The sequence below is a fragment of the Schistocerca gregaria genome, chromosome 2, assembly GCF_023897955.1.
Source record: "Schistocerca gregaria isolate iqSchGreg1 chromosome 2, iqSchGreg1.2, whole genome shotgun sequence".
NCBI lineage: Eukaryota > Metazoa > Arthropoda > Insecta > Orthoptera > Acrididae > Schistocerca > Schistocerca gregaria.
In genome coordinates this window covers 398,328,765-398,349,786 of record NC_064921.1, presented here as the reverse complement: position 1 = coordinate 398,349,786, position 21,022 = coordinate 398,328,765, and the positions used below count along the sequence as shown (strand labels likewise).

Genomic DNA, 21,022 nt, shown 5'->3' with positions numbered 1-21,022 from the left:
AGGGGACAGCTGTGTGGCTGGTACCTACTTTCGACTTCTGCTCGGAGATCCGCAGCCACACCACTATTCATTCAATCACTGTCACGGACATGTGAATCAGTAAGTACAGAGGCATCATGAAGCCCACATAGCACTATAAGCTCCAGAGGTGCCAAAGCATTCATCTCAGATGCCCCAACCCCTCTGCAGTCCAGGAGACAGGAGCCTGAAGCATGTTGTTCATGGCCAACACGGCTTCCAGCTGTTTAGCCATTTCCTCCTCCATCTGTACTCAAGAGGCACAATCTCTAACCATCTTTAATCAATAAACAAGAAAACAAACAATAGGTCTCGTGTCTTTTAGATAGTGCTGAAGGCAATTGTAATAATCAGTGCCACAAAATAAAAAGAACAGGCTGTTATATAGACCTAGCTTACTGAACACCAACGTGTACTTCATCCTGTATCATGCAAACAGTTGCTCTAAACTTGTAACATGCATTCTGGATAAGACGTGTGTTTTTCCATTGTTACCTATTTCACAAAAAAATGTCATTTCAGGGCTGCTGAAGTTCTGGAACGAGAAAAGCTATTGGCATCGGGTTCAATGTCAGATATAACTCCCCACGACTTGCTTCAGCCACATTCGGACTTCCATATTCGAAATCGTTATTTATCTAGAATTGGTGCCAATGTAAGTATTGATTAATTAAGGTATATTTTCATTTTATTTGGGTGATGTGTGTTCATGTACTTTTGACAATCTGCTGTGGATAGCTTAGGGCTAAATGGAAAACAAAAAGATAAAAGTAGTTAAACTTTTATCCAAGGTCAGTCAAGTCCTTAATGAGTCCTTCAGGCAGTATGTAGTTTTGCTAATTGTATTTGGAAAATTACAGCCTGTGCTCATTATACTACTATAGTCTAACATATACAGTTGCAGCAGTTCGCTGCTGTGTTATCATCTTACAGTTGGAGCAGTACTAGCTTACTTAATAGTGAGGAAGTTAACAATCTATTAAACTCATATGCACTGTAAGAATTAGATGTGTCCATGAACCATGGACCTTGCCATTGGTGTGGAGGCTTGTGTGCCTCGGCACTACAGATAGCTGTACTACAGTGGAGGGTATCTATTGAGAGGGCAGACAAAAATGGGGTTTCTGAAGAGGGGCAGCCATTTTAGTAGTGGCAGGGGCAACGATCTGAATGATAGACTGATCTGGTCTTGTAACATCAAACAAAATGGCCTTGTTGTGCTGGTACTGCAGACGGCTGAAAGTAAGGAGAAACTACAGCTCTAATTTTTCCCAGGGGCATGCAGCTCTCCTGTATGGTTAAATGATTATGCCTTCCTCTTGGGTAAAGCATTCTGCACATAAAATAGTCCCCTATTGTCTGCGAATCAGAGCGTGGAATGTCAGATCCCTTAATTGGACAGGTATGTTAGAAAATTTGAAAAGAGAAATGGATAGGTTAAAGTTAGATATAGTGGGAGTTAGTGAAGTTCAGTGGCAGGAGGAACAGGGCTTCTGGTCAGGTGAATACAGGGCTATAAATACAAAATCAAATAAGGGTAATGCAGGGGTAGCTTTAATAATGAATAAAATAAAAATAGGAAGCAGATAAGCTACTATGAACAGCATAGTGAACGCGTTATTGTAGCCAAGATAGGCACAAAGTCCACTCTCACCACAGTAGTACAAGTTTATCTTCCAACTATCTATGCAGCTGATGAAGAGGTTGAAGAAATGTATGCTGAGATAAAAGAAATCATTCAGATAGTTCAGAGAAACAAAAATTTAATAGTAATGGGGAACTGGAATTTGATAGTAGGAAAAGGAAGAGAAGGAAAAAATATTAAGTGACTATGGACCGGGGAAAAGAATGAAAGAGGAAGCCGCTTGGTAGAATTTTGTGCAGAACATAATTTAATCACAGCTAACACTTTGTTTAAGAACCATGAAAGAAGGTTGTAGACATGGAATAGACCTGGAGACACTGGAAAGTTTCAAATTCATTATATAACGGTAAGACAGAGATTTTTGGAACCATATTTTAAATCGTAAGACATTTCCTGGGGCAGGTGTGGACTTTGACCACAATTTATTGGTTATGAACTGCAGTTTAAAACTGAGGAAAGTGCAAAAGGGTAAGAATAGTGAAATAGTGAAGGCAGCAGAGGATCGCAAAAGGGTAAGAATAGTGAAATAGTGAAGGCAGCAGAGGATCAAGTAGGTAAAAAGACAAGGGCTAGGAGAAATCCTTCAATAATACAATATATGTATTGAATTATGTTGATGGAAGGAGAAAATATAAAAATGTAGTAAATGAAGCAGGCTAAAGGGAACACAAATGTCCAAAAAATGAGATTAAACAATGGAAACTTGAGCTAGAAATATCAGTATTATAGCCAGGAACAATCAGGGTGTATATGACCAGGGGCAACCGGGAAATCCAGGAAAAACCCAGGAATTTTTTCATCCAGCAGAAATCCGTGGGAATTTTTTGGGACTCCATGAATTTTTCATTGTTTTAGCTTTGAGTTACATTTGTGTAATTTTGACTGGTAAGAATTGATTCACTTTAGTGCAAAGGAAATGCGCTATTTACAACAACAAAGCACCGTGCATGCACAAGCGTCTGCAAACAGAAAAAATATGTCAAAGGCTTTAGGGCGAAGACTGTGTAATATGTTGTAACGATAAACTCCTTTCTATGAGTGTGATGTCACAGCTGTTTACATTAGGTTCGTTTGACCAGTTGCCAACGGGCTCGTATGCGTACGCAGTTGACTTGTGTATGAGCAGTACCTTCTCCCACTTCCTACTACTTGAAGTATGGTTGTGCTGTATCGGCAGTAGCAGCATGCAGCCAGATGCTAGCGGAAAAAATTTTTCTTGGATCACCCTAGCTGCCAGATTCACGCATGCGCAGAGTTGTCTGAGTTGTAGTGGGGACGGGGTTAGCTTCCACGTGACCCGTGTTTGCTTTAAGTGATGTCGGTGTTTGTTCTTCGTTTACAGCTCTCACATCAAATGAAAACAAAACAGATTTCTGTGGCCAGGAGTTATCAAGTGAATCAAAATATATTCACATAATTACCTCAATCCACCCAGCTTTCACTCCCATACAACAAAGTTTGTTGAAAGACTGAACGGTGCACAGATAACTTAGTCTTGGTACTGACTTCCTTCTTGCGGACCAAGCGAGGGGGCACAGTGGTTAGCACACTGGACTCGCATTCGGGATGACAACGGTTCAATCCCATGTCCGGCCATCCTGATTTAGGTTTTCCGTGATTTCCCTAAATCTCTCCAGGCAAATGCTGGGATGGTTCCTTTGAAAGGGCATGGCCAACTTCCTTCCCTGTCCTTCCCTTATCCGACGAGACCAATGACCTCGCAGTTTGGTCTCTTCCCACAAAAACAACCCAACCCATCTTGCAGAAGAGAGTAGATCGTAGCTGAGCGCTCACTGCATTAGTTTTGCTACACCTCGCTTCCAGTTCTTTTACTATGTTGTCACCCTGTGAGAATATGCATCCTAAGTACTTGAAACCATCCACCTGTTCTAACTTTGTTCCTCCTATTTGGCACTCAGTCCGTGTATATCTCTAATGTCAGTGGGAAAGAGATATAAACGGATTGAGTGCCAAATAGGAGGAACAAAGCTACAACAGGTGGACAGTTTCAAATACTTAAGATGCATATTCTCACAGGATGGCAACATAATGAAAGAACTGGAAGCGAGGTGTAGCAAAGCTAATGCAGTGAGCACTCAGCTACAATCTACTCTCTTCTGCAAGAAGGAAGTCAGTACCAAGACTAAGTTATCTGTGCACCATTCAATCTTTCGACCAACTTCGTTGTATGGGAGCGAAAGCTGGGTGGATTCAGGTTACCTTATCAATAAGGTTGAGGTTACGGATATGGAAGTAGCTAGGATGATAGCAGGTAATAATAGATGGGAAAATTGGCAGGAGGGTGTCCACAATTAGGCAAACAGGCTTAGATGGTGGGGTCATGTTACACGCATGGGAGAAGCAAGGTTACCCAAGATACTCATGGGTTTAGCAGTATCAGGTAGGAGGAGTTGGGGTAGGCCAAGGAGAACGTACCTGGATTCGGTTAAGAATGATTTTAACATCAGGAGAGTCACCAATGTTAGCACTGAATAGGGGATCATGGAGGAATTTTATAAGGGTGACTATGCTCCAGACTGAATGCCGAAAGGCATAATCAGTCTTAAATGATGACGATGATGATGATGATGATCACGGAAGGCAAAAATACATGATTAGCTTCAGTTTTCTGATTTTATTTTATTTCCATGTTAACTGGTAGTGAAGCATTAGTCGCCTTGCAGAACAATGAAGTTATTTTTGTCAGTTTGCTAAAGAAATTTGGCTTTTTTTAATCTTTCCGCTGAGGCAATCAATTTATTTGAAACGAAATGTTTCTTTCCACAGAATTGGCTAGTTCCAACTGTTCACTGAATTTAAAGTGCACGTTTTCATCTTCTGCCATGTATGGCATTATGCCATAATAAAGAACCAAATACGAGATAGTACAGTATTGGTACTCCAAGAAAATTTTGCATCCCAAGGACCACACTGAAAAGCTTTATAGCAGATGGGACCTACTTCATTGTGAATCTGGAGAAAAAAAAAAGAAAAAAACAATGTGCACTTCAAGCCGAATTATGCACTTTAGTACGGTTTACAAATTCCAATGCTCTTGGAGTATCCTCTGATGATCTATTTCTTTTATGGCGTAATGTAAGCTCTCTCTGTGCTTTATACATACGAATATTCGGGCTTCCTACACCACTTCAGCTGCACACACACACAATAATGCCTGTTTTCTGGTGCTCTCTGGCAACTGCTAAATCGAACCTATTCTAAGAGTGTCAAGATAGTATTGCAAATGGTGGTTTGAAAAGCATTACTTTCATAGCTAATTTCTTTTTATGCAAGATAAATTATGTTACAAGTGAGAAAGTGGGATGAGTTTCTTAAATCACAGAGCTTTTAAAACTGAACACTTTGAGGACCAGCCACTTACCAGAATTTCGAACCCAGAAGACCAGACATTTATGTAATTATTTTAAATTTACTGGCACATTTGTGTGATGTATCTTAAAGTATAACACACACAAAAGAGGATCAAAATAACATGTGGAAGCTCAGCTTCTCTTGTAGCTTATTAATTTTCAAGACCAACATTATATGTCAAAGCTTAGCTTTTCTTGTAGCTATACTACAGGGTACGTTCCAAAAGTAATGCAATTATTTTTTTTTAAAGTAATTTATTGAACAGATTTGCACAAACACTTAAAATTCTTCAAAGTACTGTCCTTGGGCCTCTACACATTTTTTCCAGCGACTCTGCCATGACCGGTACGCGCTCTGGAAGGCGTCTTCTGGGACCTCTCGCAAGGTCCTCGTCACGGCGGATTGGATCTCGTCTATGGACGAAAAACGGGTTCCTTTCAGGGCTGACTTAATCCTAGGAAACAAAAAGAAGTCAACTGGGGCGAGGTCAGGACTATAGGGGGGGTGGGGCAGCGTTGGCACCTGGTGTTTGGCCAGGAACTCGCGGACTCGTAGCGCGTTGTGGCAAGGCGCGTTGTTGTGATGAAGTTGCCAGGTAGCGGAGATGTCCTTTCTCGTCCTGACGACCCTTTTGCGGAGTCTTTCCAGCACATCCACGTAGTAGGCAGCGTTAACTGTCTGTCCTTGAGGAACAAACTCCTTATGGACCACTCCTTTGCTGTCGAAAAAGACAGTGAGCATTGTTTTCACTTTTGATTTGCTCATTCTTGCCTTTTTGGGCTTGCGGGACTGATCAGTGTGCCACTCAGAGCTTTGGCGTTTTGTTTCTGGGTCGTATTCAAAAACCCAGGTTTCATCACCAGTGATGACGTTGTCCAAATAATCAGGTTCAATTTCAACACGTTGCAAAAGTTCACTTGAAATTTCCGCTCGGTTGGTCTTTTCGTCGTCTGACAACACCTTGGGCACGAGCTTGGCGCACACTTTCCTCATCGCTAAATCTTCAGTAACAATGCGAAAAACAACAGTAGACGACAAGTTCAGTTCATTGGCAACCATCCTGATACTCAATCGACGGTCAGAGTCCAACAGTTGTCGCACACGAGCCACATTGTTGTCGGTTTTGCTGGTTGACGGCCGCCCAGAGCGTTGTTCGTCGTGAACCTCTTCCCGGCCTTCCTTAAAGGCCTTTAACCACCTCGAAACTTGTGAGTAGGACAGAGCAGAGTCCCCGTAAGCCTCACGAATCATTTTGTTAGTCTCCTCAAAAGATTTGTTCAGTTTAGCACAAAACTTAATCGCGTAGCGTTGCTCGATCGTCGATTCCATTTTTTCCGTGACACGGTCGGCGCGCAAAGGTCGGACGTCCTGCCGCTTCCACAGCTCGGAGAGCACTGATACCGGTTTCGCGGCAAAGCTTAGCATCCCCCCCACCTACTCCATGTGGCCCGCTCCCACTCCGACTACTAGGGGCGGCGCGGGAAATTCAATTGCATTACTTTCGGAACGTACCCTGTATGTTTATTAACGTAAACCGTTAACTTTTCCTCTTGTGTGTTTGTGCTACGTAGCAATGATCTTGCTATCGGCTGACTATAACATATTTCCTATTCTCTGAATATCTGCTGCCATTGGCTGACTAGATCACATGGCATGAAATATGACTGGCTTACAAAAGGATGTCGCAATCTCGATTTCAATGCTCCAGAAACTACTGTGCTGTGTTTGGTACAATTCAAATTTATACTTTCATTATACGAAAATATGCAGTGTATATGTTGCTGCATATCAAAGGTCTTTCCAAAACTTCTCTCGCCCTTTTTTTTCCAGGAAGTTCTATGCCAGTGTATAAAACATTAACCATTCAAAGGACTGATAAGTTTTACCGTTCTGAGGGTAAAATCTACGGAAAACCTACTGTCACTTAGCCAGAAAAAGTGTATTTTTGCCCAGGAAAAAGTATATTTTTCAACCAAGATATCCAGGAATATCTTCCCTTGTCTGCATATACTCCCTGATAATACAATAAATATATCACCGTTCTAGTTTTGACACAACACTGATACAAATAAATCTGTTACCGAGTGCCAAGCTGTAGATGAACACTTTATGGAAAATTATAAAAATTAATGGTTGTTTTACCAGTATCCAGGAAGTGCAGTGAAATGCAGAATTCCAATGGAAATCAAAAGTCCATTGACATACCAAGCCTAGTGAAAGTTGAGCCCTAAGTTCCAGTGTACCATACGGATTCAAAGTCCAGAGTGCAGCCAAATCCACATTGAACAGCAGGTCCACCTCGGCATAGCACTTCCAAATCATGGATTAGAACATAGCATGATGAGAACTGGCTTGTAGACATCAGCAGCAGTGTTAAATAAGGCTCCATAGTTAATGGAGCTGGCGGCTGTGGTCGCCGTATACTCTGGGCGGCCAATCGCTGTGGTTTGAAGAACACATGCACACGAAGGCAACCTGAAATGTTAGCAGTGGGCCGCGAGCAAAGTGCAGCCAACAACGCATTTCTCGGTTGTGCATATGGTGCATGCCACTGCTCGGTGCAGAGATTTAATAGTAGTGGATACCACAATCCACACTATAGGATAAGACAGATTGCTACTTACCATAAAGAAACACGTCAAGTTGCAAACAGGCACAATTAAAAAACACTTATATAAATCTTTTGGCCACGGCCTTCATCAGTAAAAGACACATGCACACCATTCTCTCTCTCACACACACACACAAGTAAGCATTCCTCATGCACATAAGACTGCCAACTCCAGCAGCTCGGGCCAGAATGCAACATCATGGGGGATGCAAGAATAAAGATGTAGGGGGTTTGGAAGGGGAAGGGGAAGGCAAAGGGATGGTGTACAGGTGGGATGGGAGATGATTGCTGACTGGTGGAATGTGCAGGAACTAGAATCCTAACAGGTGCAGCATCAGGAAGTTGAGAGTCAGGGAGACAGGGGGGAAAATAAGCGAAATAGGAGAGGAGTGAGGAAAGATGGGCGGATGCACTGACAGAGGTCTGCAAATAAACATGTAGTAGATGATAATGGGGAGGAGATGATTGAACAGAGGGGTTAGAAACTGTTGGGTGGAGGGTGTGAGGACAGCAAGTTACCATTTTTGATGCCGGAATAATTATGGAAGCGGAGAATGCGTGGTAAGGAGAACACCGTTCTGTGATGTTCAGAAAAGCTGGTGGTGGAGGGAAGGATCCAGACAGCGGCTAGTGAAGCAGCAATTGAAATCAAGTGTTTTATGTTCAGCTGCATGTTATGCCACAGGGTGGTCCACTTTACTCTTGGCCACAGTTTGGTTGTGGCCATTCATTCTGGTGGACAGCTGGTTGGTAGTCATACCAATAGAAAAAGCTGCGCAATGATTTCAGAAAAGCTGGTAAATCACATGACTGTTTTCACAGGTAGCCTGGCCTGATGGAGTAGGATAAACATGTGCCAGTGCTGGGTGGATGGATTGGGCAAGTTTTGCACCTGGGTCTTCCCCAAGTATATTATCCTCGCAGCGATGGTTGAGAGGTGGCATAGGGATGGACTAGGATGTTTTGGAGGTGGGAAGTATCTTGGGTAGCATGCCCTTCATTTCAGGGCATGATGATAGGTAATCAAAGCCCCAATGAAGGATGTGGTTCAGTTGTTCCAGTCTGGGGTGGTACTGGATGATGAAAGGGACACTCCATTGTGGCTGGTTATTGGTTGTATGAGGAGAGATAGCATGGGAGATGTCTGCAGGCTAGGTTTGGGGATAGTGCCTGTCTGTGAAGGCCTTGGTGAGACCCACTGCATACTGAACTGGGGATTTTTTGTCAGTACAGGTAAACTGTCCCCGGGTAGCCATGCTGTATGGGAGGGAGTTTTTGATGTGAAAGGGGTGACAGCTGCCAAAATGCAGGTACTGTTAGTGGTTTTAATGTAAACAGAGGTGCAGATGGAGGCATCAGAAAGGAGGGAGAATCGGTTGTCAGTGTCAGGACACCATACCTTCATTCCTTCACGACCTCAACACCTTCTTTCCCATCCGCTTTACGTAGTCCTCCTCAACCCAGTGTGCCACCTTCCTAGATGTTGACCTTTTCTTCTCTGATGATTCCATCTGCTTCTCTGTCCACATTAAAACCACTAACAGTACCTGCATTTTGACAGCTGTCATCCCTTTCACATCAAAAAATCCCTCCCATACAGCTTGGCCATGCTGAAGGCCTCACCAAGGCCTTTACAGATTGACACTATCCCCCAGACCAAGTCCGCAAACACATCTCCTCTGCCATTTCCCTCTCACACTCCCAATCCTCCCACTGCCCTAAAGAACCAGCCACAAAGGAGTGTCCCCTTCACAAACCAGTACCATCCTGGACTGGAACAACTAAACCACATCCTTCTCCAGGGCTTTGATTTCCTATCATCTTAGGAATGAGGGACATCATACTTGAGATACTTCCCACCCCTCCTAAAGTAGTGTCCCATTGCCCATCCAACCTCTGCAACATCCATGTCCATCCCTACACCACTCCCAATCCCAATCGTTGAGGAAGACTGTGGTGCAAAACCTGCCCAACAGACCCACCCTACCATGGTCAGGCCACCTGTGAAAGCAGCTGTATTGTTTACCAGCTCTGCTGCAATCATGGCACCAGCTGTTGACCAGGATGAACGGCCACCGCCAGATTGTGGCCAAGAGCAAAGTAGACCACCCTGTGGCATAACATGCTGCTGAACATAACACACTTGATTTCAATCACTGCTTCACAACCTGAGCCATCTGGAGTCTTCCCTCCAACACCAGCTGTTCCGAACTGCACACATGGGAGTTATCCTTACAACACATTCTCCACTCCCATAACTATCCCAGCCACTACCTACAGTAATATACTGTCCTCACACCCTCCACCCAACAGTTTCCACCTCCTCTGTGCTATCATCTCCTCCCCATTCTCATCTCCCACATGTTTATTTGCAGCCCTCTGCCAATGAATCCGTCTGCCTTTCCCCACTCCTCTCCTATTTTGCTCATTTTTTCCTATGTCCCTGTCCCACAACCTACTGACACTTTGCCTGTTAGCATTCTAGTGCCTGCACACTCCACCAGACAGCATTTGTCTCTCCCCACTGGTACACCACCCCTCCCCCTTCCCCACCCCCTCCAGATCGCTGCTTGCATCCCACATGATGTATTCTGACTCGAGATGCTAAAGTTGGTGGTTGTGTGTGCATTAGGTGTGCTTGCTTGTGTGTCTGCCTCTTACTGATGAAGGCTGTAGCCAAAAGCTTTATGTAAGTGTCACTTAATTGTGCCTGTTTGCAAATTGACATGTCTTCTTTATGGTAAGTATCAATCTGTCTTTTCCTACAGTGTAAAAATTGAGATGGACAGGGACTGCAAAGTGGGTAAGCAAGAATGGATAGAGGACAGATGTAAGGATTTAGAAACATACATCATTAGGGGAAGATAGATGCCACCTACAGGAGAATTAAAGAACCTTTGGCAAAGAGAGAACACAGTTGGAAATCCAGTCCTAAGCAAAGGAGGGAAAGCAGAAAGGTGGAAGGAGTACATACTTGAGGGCCATAATATGGAAATGAAAGAGGATGTGGATAAAGAGGAGGAGGGAGATATGATACTGTGTGAAGAATTTGACAGAGCACTGAAAGACTTAAGTTGAAACAAGCCCCCAGGAGTAGACAACGTTCTGTTAGAACTACTGATAGCCTTGGGAGAGCCAGCCTTGACAAAACTCTTTCATGGGTTGAGCAAATTGTATGAGAGAGGCGACATACCGTCAGACTTCAAGAAGAATATAATAATCCGAATTCCAAACAAAGCAATTGCTGACAGGTGTGAAAATTACCAAACTATCAGTTTAATAAGTCATGGTTACAAAATACTAACACAAATTCTTTACAGGAAAATGGAAAAACTGATAGGAGCTGACCTCAGGGAAGATCTGTTTGGATTCTGGAGAAATGTGGGAACACGTGAGGTAGTAAGCACCCTATGATTCCTCATAGAAGGTAGTTTAAGAAAAGGCAAACCTACATTTATAGCCTTTGTAGACATAATGTAAACTTTTGACATTATTGACTGGAATACTCTCTTTCAAATTCTAAAGGCGTAAAATACAAGGAGCTAAAGGCTATTTACAATTTGTACATAAAGCAGACGGTAATTACACGAGTTGAGGACCATGAAAAGGAAGATGTGGTTGAGACGGGAGTGTGACAGGGTTGTAGCTTGTCCCCGATGTTATTTGATCTGTACATTGAACAAGTTGTAAACGAAACCAAAGAAAAATTTGGAATAGGAATTAAAGTCCATGGAGAAAAAAATATTGTAATTCTATCAGAGACAGCAAAGGACTTGGATGAGCAGTTGAACAGAATGGACAGTGTCTTGAAAGGGGGATACAAGATGAACGTCAACAAAAGCAAAACAAGGATAATCAGGCTGTATATGACCCAGGAAATCTGGGGAAAACCCAGGAATTATTTCATCCGGGAGAAAGCTGGAAATAGCCCAGAAATTTTTCGGAATTTTGGAAATTTTTCATTGTTCTAGCTTTCAGTTAAATTTTTGTGATGTTGACTAGTAAGAACTGTTAGTCTAACAAAGAATATTACTGTATCCTGCTACTGCAGTAATAGTGCAGCAGTAAAACATAAACGGAGAAAAGAAAAGAATAAATCTTTTATTGTAAAGGATATGCTCCATTTACAACAACAAAACACCATGCACACACGCATCTGCCAACAGCTAAATGTGTCAAAGGATGAAGACTATGCAGTACTTCATTACAACGAACTGCTTCTGATGAGCGTGACATCACAGCTGCTTACATTCTTACATTAGGTTCATTTGAGTAGTTGCCAGCAAGCTCGTGTGCATGTGCAGTTCAGTCATATATGAGCAGTATCTTCTCCCGCTTCTGGCTACTTGAAGCCAGAGGCTAACGGGAAAATTTTTTCTTGTGCACCCAAGCTCCCAGATTTGTGCATGCGCAGAGCAGTCTGAGTTTTAGTGTGTGTTTGTGTGGAGGGAGGGGGGGGGGGGTCGTAATCTCCACTTGATTTGTGTTTATGCGTTGTGATTTTTTTGTTTCCGCATTGTTTATAGCTCTTGGCCGGGAGCTAAAAGGTTAATTAAAATAGAATCACATAATTATGTAAGGCTGAAATATATTATTAGTTTGTTTTCTGATTTTATTTTATTTCCATGTTTCTGGCAGTCAATCATTAATTGCCTTGCAGAACAATGAAGTTATTTTTGTCGGTTTGCTAAAAAGATTTGGCTTTTATTAATTTTTTTCCACTGAGGTGCTCAATTTATTTGAAATGAAGCATTTCATTCCACAGTATAGGCTAGTTGCAACTGTTCGCTGAATTTCAAGTGCATGTTTTCATCTTCTGGTATGAATGGCATTGTGCCATAATAAAGAACCAAACATGAAATAGTACAGTGCTGGTAGTACTCAAAGAAAATTTACATCCCGAAAACCACAGTGAAAAGCTTGATATTAGGTTGTGGCCTACTTCAGTGTGAATCTGGACATACAAATGTGCACTTCAAGCCGAATTATGCATTTAAGTATGGTTTGTGAATTTCTGATGCTATTGGGATATACTCTGATGTCCTGTTTCTTTTATGATGTTATGTAAGATCTCTTAATGCTTTATATGTACAGACAAACATCATCGTAGCTGTGCAAGTGCAGTAATACCTGCTTTCTGGCACTGAAACGATGCTATTTGTAACATGTCACAGGAAAGTATTGTGAATGGTAGTTTGAAAAGTGTTTCTTTCAAAGTAAATTTCCTTTTACTCAAGATCAATTATGTTATGTGTAAGAATGTGCGACGAATTTCTTAAATCCCAGTGTGTTTGACTCTCATTTAAAACTTGCCACATCGAGGATCAGCCACGTAGAAGAATTTTGAGTCCAGAAGACCAGACATTTATGTCATTATTTTAAATTTTACTGGCAAATTTGTGTGATGTATCTTAAAGTGCAACACATGCATAAAAAGACCAATATTACATGTGCAAGCTTAGCCCCTCTTTTACCGTATTAATCTTAAAGATCAATATTATATGTGAAAGTTTAGCTTTTCTTGTAGATACACTATGTATATTAATTTAAACCATTAACAATTCCTATTTGTGTGTCCACACTACTTAACAGTGATATTGCTATTGGCTGACATCATCATGTGTCCATTGCTCTGAATATCTGCTGTCATTGACTGGCGAGATATGTGTCGTGAGCTGTGATTGGCTTACAAAAGAGCATTGCAACTTCGATTTCAATGCTTTGGAAACTAAAGTGCTGTGTTTGATGGAATTCAGATTTATACTTTCATAATATGAAAATATGCTGCGCATTGTGATACGAAATTTTGCAGCGTGCAGGTACAATTTCAAGGGACACCAAATTCATATTCTTGGAGGGGAAAAAAAAAGTCTTGTTTCACAAAGCACCTGGTGTCAAGGGCAGCTTGGTCTATAGATTGTTAATATGATTTTGAAACACATCTCTGTTGGTTTTTGAACAAATTTTGAATACATTCTAAGTTGGTATCTGAACACATTATAAGTTGATTTTTGATTGCATGCATAGTGTACATGATGTCTCTGTCAGGAGATCCCTGTCGCATTTAGAAAGAACAACTTTTCCACAGACAAAAGGGAACTGGGCTATATGGGCTGAACTGAATGAACTGGAATGGGTGAATGCCAGTCACTGTTTGTTTACGTGGTTACTTGGGTGTGCGAATGAATAGCGTTATTATAATTATTAGTGAAATCCATAGATTCAGACTACCAGAGTGGAAATGAACGAATAACAGGAATACAAAGGTAAGAAAGATTACATATTATCTTCTCGGTGTATTCAAGAAAAATGAAATTTTGAAAGAAAATTTTTGCCAGATGCTACACTACTAAAGGCCAGCTGTGCAATCCTCAGTTAGCAGACGCTTATATTCTTGTTCTCGGAATAGCACAGAAAACACGTTATATGAATGCATAATAATACCTAACCAGAGAATAAATACAGGATAAGTAAATTGGTGATTCTGGCAGGTTTAACAGGAGAATAAGATTTGAGAATGGCAGGAATAGTTACAGAATTTGTGATGACAAGATTGTTAGAACGAGGAGAAGAAACGGGGACATCACACAAATTATAAGGAAGAATATGATGATTCTGAATTTATATACAAATTTCATCCTACTACTACTACTACTACTACTACTACTACTACTACTACTTCTCGATCTCATGCTTTTGCTGGACTTCATTTTATAAAGTTCCAGGAAGTTCTACACCAGTCTATAAGACAGTATCATTCAAAGGATTGATAAGTTGTACAGTTCCATTTGAAAGTATACTGTCACTTAACACGGAAAAAGTGTATTTTCGCCTGGGAAAAGGTGTATTTTTTAACCAATAAATCTGGGAAAATCTGGTAATTTTAGCAACCCAAAAGAGCCAGCTCCATTGGGTACGTAGATATAATATTATAAATGTCAGTGAAATGAGAATTGAACACCCACCACAATGGGACCATGGAATGGTTCCATACAACACCACACAAATTAAGAAATTTACGCCAATGGGCTATGAGACGATCAATTCCTATTTTGTAGAATTTGGTCAGCTGCTGACAGATCAACAACCATGCTCACTCTTGCAATTCCTCATCTGACTGAAACTGATGTCCACAAGCCTTTCTTCAGGTCACCAAAGAAGTGAAAATCACACTATATTAGATCCGGGCTGAATGGAGGATGTTACAGTGTTTCTCAAGAAAATCACTGATGCAGTGTTGGTTTGGCATTATCATGCATCCTGATGATTCTGTCTGCAGCATTCCTGGATGTTTTGAATTTATGGCATATCACAGTTCCTGCAAAGTGTCTTCATAGTGTTGCGCATTGCTTGTGGTTTTACACATCAGGAACGGGAAAAAAACAGGGACTCTGCAGTTGGACAAGGAGGTTGTCATGACCTCATTGGAACTTCTGTGAACAGCTTTGGATTTCTTCGGCAGAGGAGATATGGGATGTTTCCACTGTCGGCTCCACCATCTGCCCTCAGGCTTTTGGACAGCTGTTAGATGGAATCCTCCTGATGCACAGTAATAGTCTTGTTCAGCTATGTGTTGACAAGTCTGGTGTATGGGCTATTGCACCAGACTGCAGCCCAGTATTCTGCCACAGCATACACCAGTTTTAGGGCAGAAGTTCTTAGTGTTTGAGCTGATGAACTCCTTGCAATACCACAAAGTTTGTGCAATATTCTGTTTATTGTCTCCAGATTAGTGGCAATTTTCAGCAACTTCTCTTTAAAGCTGAGTGTCCTATCAGGGGTGACCCCTAGATAATGTGGACTTTTGTTATGCTTCACTGTTTCCTTTCAAAATATATCTTTATTTCCTTGTTGATGAGCTGTTGTTAAGGTGGAAACTGGTAAATTCTGTTTAGGCAGCACTTGGCTGTAACTTCCAGTTATGGATATGTTTGCCAAAAATTTGTAGGTCTTCAGTCAAGACGGGCTCAGTAATGCCCAGGTCTTTCTGGCTTGCAGCAAGATCCCAATTGTCAGCATATCCAGATTTCCGTGATGTTGTCGTAGTTCTGTTTGCTATATAGAGGGAAAGCAGAATAAGGGTTAACACTAATCCTTAAGGAAGCCAATCATAAAGCTTGATTAGGGGACATTATTGACCATTGGAATTTGGAAACCACTGATGAAGTTTCCAATTTTAAGACATTGTATGAACTGCAAAAGTTTGAATGTCACCCTTTGCTTCCTCTCAGTATCATAAGCCACTGTTACTATTAGATCTATAAATACAGTTGATGTCTTTTGTTTGCTTTGAAATCAGCTTCTTTCCAGTTGGTTAGTGAGAAAACTTGGTTTGTGCAACTGCAGTTTGGGTGGAAATCTGTCTGTGCGGCATGCAGGTTTTGGCTGAAAATTTTGTGGCTAGTTCTTTTATACAGTATTCTTTCCAAAGATTTATATATTGTGCTAAGTAAAGCAATGGGTTGGTAGCTTTGCGGTTTGTCATTTACTGAGAAAACTTGGAAGGGCTGGACCATAACCACACAAAGGAGGCTGTTGCACCCCATATGAATTGTATGTTCACAGTTTATGTACATTGTAAAAAATGTCTTAGTTATCCCATTTTCCCCAAGTAGCTATTCTTAGTACTTTCAACTGAAGGTTATCTTTTTAGTGGGAGCTTGCTTTTCGTATTTTTTTTTTTACATTATTTTAGATGTTATACTTCTTTGTTTGTTAATCAGTTTCTGATTGAAATAAAATTTTCTTTTTCTTTTCAGCTGCCTTCACATTATAATGTGAACCTCAAAGGACTGGCATACAGAGCACTGAGATAGAATTGATTTACTATGTTTGTTATACAAGAAAATATTTTTGTATTTTCATAAAACGAAATGAAATCCACAAAAATTTTATGGGACATTGTGGAGATATTAATTTTCATATTGTATTGTATATAAAATAGTTTTCATAAGAAAAATCAGAATTTCTGGTGTATACATATCATTCTGCAAAGATCTCACATCATGCAAGAGCCTTATTTATTTTATTGTGAATATGTTATAAAGTAAGCTTTTTGTTATGTTATTGCTGTGATACTCGGAGCAACTGCTCATACTAAACTAGACTTTAGGTAAAATCTCTACCTTCCCAGTCAATTCTGATGACATGTGTAAAATTATTTTGTAATTATTTTTAATAAAAAAAATAAAACTGATAACTTTTTGGACTTTCAGAAGTGAACACTAAGATAAAACACATAGTGCAACTTGACTGTGCTTAGCTTATGACAAGTGCTTATTGGCAGGATCATAGGATCTGTGGCATATGTTGAAGAATGAAACTCATAAGAGTAATGTGTTGGAAGAGCAAAATCATCTAAACCTTTTTGCCGTGTCAAAGGGTGTGTGTTGTTTGGGAATTATGCCTTACTGTTTTTCTATGCGTACTACAAATGGATCACTGAATTAAATTTCTACTTGTACACATTAAAATTTTAATGTGTTCTTTCCAGTTTCAACTGCTAATGTGACCTCATGAAGAAATGCCTATAAAGTGAACTGTTAAGTTTGTAATTTTATGAATAATATTTTATGTGTACTCTTGATATAGAAAACATGAGCCAGAAATAAAAACATTAGAGATATGTGAAGTTACTGTACTGTTTCCACTGACATTTCATGCTTCAGCAGTTACTAATTTCCATTTTGTTCCATCCTGCCACCTCTCTATAACCTAAATTAGATTTTTGTGTGAATCCTTAAAAATTCCTTTACCCTGCAAGTGAAAGAACTTAACATGTAGAAGGAATGATGGCCACATGGGCTTAGCACATAAGGTAGAAAACAGAGGACAGCTTGAACAAGACAGATGACAACGAAGACTGGCAAGAGGGTTAAATAAGAAGGAATGATGGCCAATTAAATAATTTTAACATGTAGAAGACTATGCGTAAATAGGACCTACTTAGGGACTGAATGGAAAGTAACAATGGTCAAGAAAAACATCTTACAGTTACAAGAACAATATTTTATACCGATTCTGGAAGATAATTTGTCCCTGAATCCATATATTATTTAAGAATTTCTGGACGGCTTCAGTTTGGATACAATAATTGTTTTCTTAAGTGCTTACAGCAGACTGTGAGTTACATATTTGTAGCAGAAGGCATGCTCTCACAAGACTTCAAGATTCACACAGAAGAGTAACATACGAGGAAAGTGTCATTTAACTTATTTCCTTCTCAATTTCCTGCAATACTTTGCCTTACAAATGTCACTTCTTAAGGATCAATAGTAGTTGAACATCATTGTTGCACTCCATTTGTTCCGACAACATCTTTCCATTTGACAAATATCCTGGAGAACATTTCATATTTTTCAGTAATAGCACCAAGATTATTTTGGAAGAAGTCCGAATGATGATTCGAGAAATATAGTTTGAGTGACATGTTAATATCTCATAAGGTGGTATGGTATCTTGTAGTATACCTGACACTTCTCTGCCATATGGTTGCATAAAAAGTTCTTGCAGACATTTGTGAAAGGTAGCCATTCTATTCTTTCAATAGCACTCAACAAATTAAGGAAATATTAATCGGACCTGTAACTCCATTATTTGCAGTTCTACAAGTATTCCTTCCTGTATTTTTATTTCATTTATACTAATAATCTTCTCTCACAAGTACATGAATCATCTACAAGTTTTGTCCAGGTCTTTCATAAGAGACTCAGTTTAATATGCAGTGAAGATAGATAAACATTTGTAGGTGCTATGAGAGCAGTGTGTACCACATTCTTATGTCCAGGCAGTAGTTCATTCCAAGTTGGACATTTTCCCCAAAAAACTTTTTTCCTGTCTGTGCTTCTCCAATCACATGGAAAGCAGCAGTGCTTTGTGTATTGTAGCTACATACTGAGAATAATATCAGTATCTTGAGGTCATCTCCTGTACACCTTATGTATGTCTCATACTGAGGTCTTCAGGTTTTTGTGTTGTACTTTTTGCACTCTATACTTCACTTCAGTGATGAATATTATGAGATGATGGCTGGCACAGAGATAGGCTCTCAAGTGTCCCTGGTCATCAAGCAATTACCTTGCAGTATTTTGAGGTACAACCACTATAAATTCTGTGATGTTGCATCCATCTTTCCTTGTAAGGTACATTGATGACAACTTTGTCCACCGCAACATTAAATTTGCTGTTGAGATGGAGATGGATGGCAAGCCACCGTTATTGGACGTTTCGGTTGAGTAGAAAACATAAGGGCTCTTATCATTCAGAGAACAGGAAAGCATCCCACACTGACTGGTACTTGAACACCAGTTTTCACATTCTACACTCAAGAAAGCAGTCCTGCAAACACTGGCACACAGGGCGAAAGTGATATGTGATGACAGCTGCCTACAGTCTGACTGTCACATGTGAGGAAAAAATGGTTACAGTGAGGGAGAAATTGCGAACACTTTCAGATGTCTCTGGTAGAAGAGATCAAGCCAGTTACATGCTACAGAGATGTGGATTGTGACCAGTGTTCTGGTGTGCCTCCTGAATACAAGATGTGTTATGCTCTGTAAAAGATGAAGTAGGTCTTTAGAGGGCCCATTGTGTGTGGTGTCCCTAGGGAATACAATAGTATCTATAATAGGCTCAACAATTCACACTGTTAGGGAGTGTTGTGCTGAGTGCAAGTGACACATCAATCTAAGGGAGCTTATGAAATTGGCCATGGTTGAACACTGCTGGGAGAGAGGACACAGTTTGAAATACAGCTCATGTAGCGTCATATTGGGACTCGATTATAAATGAAGCAACTGAAATTAGAATAAACTGCAAAACTTTTAACTGAGGCCAAGAGTACAAATTTAGTGAGACACTGGGTCAAGCTTTGGACAACAAATGGATACAAAGATGGATTCTTGATGCATGTTGAGGGGTGGTATGTTGTACGTAATGTGCTGATGTCAGATGAAGGGACCCTGTGATTGCTGCTAGACAGTGGCACATGTTATACAATATATGCATCCATTTTTGACATAAATCCACCTGATGATGGAGGTTTGTGAAGGGTAACTATAATTTATAGTTCCAATTGATAATCATAATAGTCCCAGTAAATCATGGCCTAAAATGTTCACATTGAAAGTACTGTTAAGCAGGTATAGTATAAGCAAGAAAATGAATTATTTCATGTTTTTGTAAATATTTTAAACCCTAGAATGAGCTAAATTTGTTTTTGTTGGTAGAATATGGTTTGATGGTATTATTCTCAATTGTTGAAACAGCAACTCAGCTGAAGACACGAAAGCACACCATTAATTCCACCAAGAAAACCTAAGAGATCACAATATGGTATTACCTTTTTTGCCTCTGAGCAGGTTCATATCACATCAGATTCCATTGCTTTTCATTTATTATAAGAACGCTTGTATAACAGCTAAAAGGCATGAAATTACTCTTAAGAATATACTACTAAAATCAAGAGGAGGTTTTAGGAACAAAATATGGGTTAAATGTCATTGGCACTTTGTTTCTGTAAAGTATTTAGTTTATTTGCATTATATGTAATGGGTTTCAGCTTTCAGTGACTTTTGAGTCTCAGTGATGATGACTGTGGCATCTCATTGCCTCTGGTGTTGCACAGAATCCCTGAAACCACTTTTCTTTGTGGTTAGCATGATTTTAGAAACACTTGAAAGAATGACAGACCACATTGTGACTATTTCTGTATGGGAAATGAACAAACCATTCAGCCAGTCTCACAATTTTAATTAAGTTCGTGCACTTCAAACTAAACACATGCAAGGTTGCTAATAGCTTTGCTGCTTCAGCAAATGTCACTTTAGTCACTTTGGAATGGCCAGATGATTGACAGCTACATATCATAAAGATGCTCTGATAGTTATACAGGGTGAGTCAGCAGGAAAGGTATATGCTTTGAGTAGTGGCAGTGTTAATGATTCTGAACAAAAACAATCATATGGACATGTCCTGTTCTTAAGTTTCCGACAAGACTAATGAAACCTGTGGGAAACAGGACAAAAATGAAAACAATTAGAAATAGGAGAAATGCAGGTAACAGTAAATGAAATGTAGTGATCTAATGTTTTATTTAATTGTGTACATTTCCTTACAAAAGATGTTTGAAAAGTCCACCATTAACTGCAATATATTTTGCAGCTGTTGTAGACAACTGCTGTGTTCTTGATCTGGGCTCATTCGTATGGTCCTTTGCTTGAGGAAGCACATGTAAAAAACATGTGTGTGCACTCTGTGCTTGTAGACTTAGCTATTAAACCAACTCCACAAGCAGTAATCTAATAGGATAAGTTTGGGTGACCTCAGTGGCCAAGAAGTGACTCCAAGGTGACCAAACCTATGTCCAGGATATGTTT

General features: G+C 40.2%; 1 protein-coding gene across 1 annotated transcript in view; it reads left to right on the top strand.

Moving 5' to 3' along the window:
- LOC126322286 (major facilitator superfamily domain-containing protein 1-like) overlaps positions 1-17,277 on the top strand; it is a 130,289-nt gene extending 113,012 nt beyond the window's left edge. The window contains exons 11-12 of the mRNA XM_049994278.1: positions 541-673; positions 16,406-17,277. Coding sequence (XP_049850235.1) covers positions 541-673; positions 16,406-16,462 — 190 coding nt within the window. The 3' untranslated portion in view covers positions 16,463-17,277. The remainder of the gene's footprint in view (positions 1-540; positions 674-16,405) is intronic.
- The last annotated feature ends 3,745 nt before the right edge of the window (positions 17,278-21,022 follow it).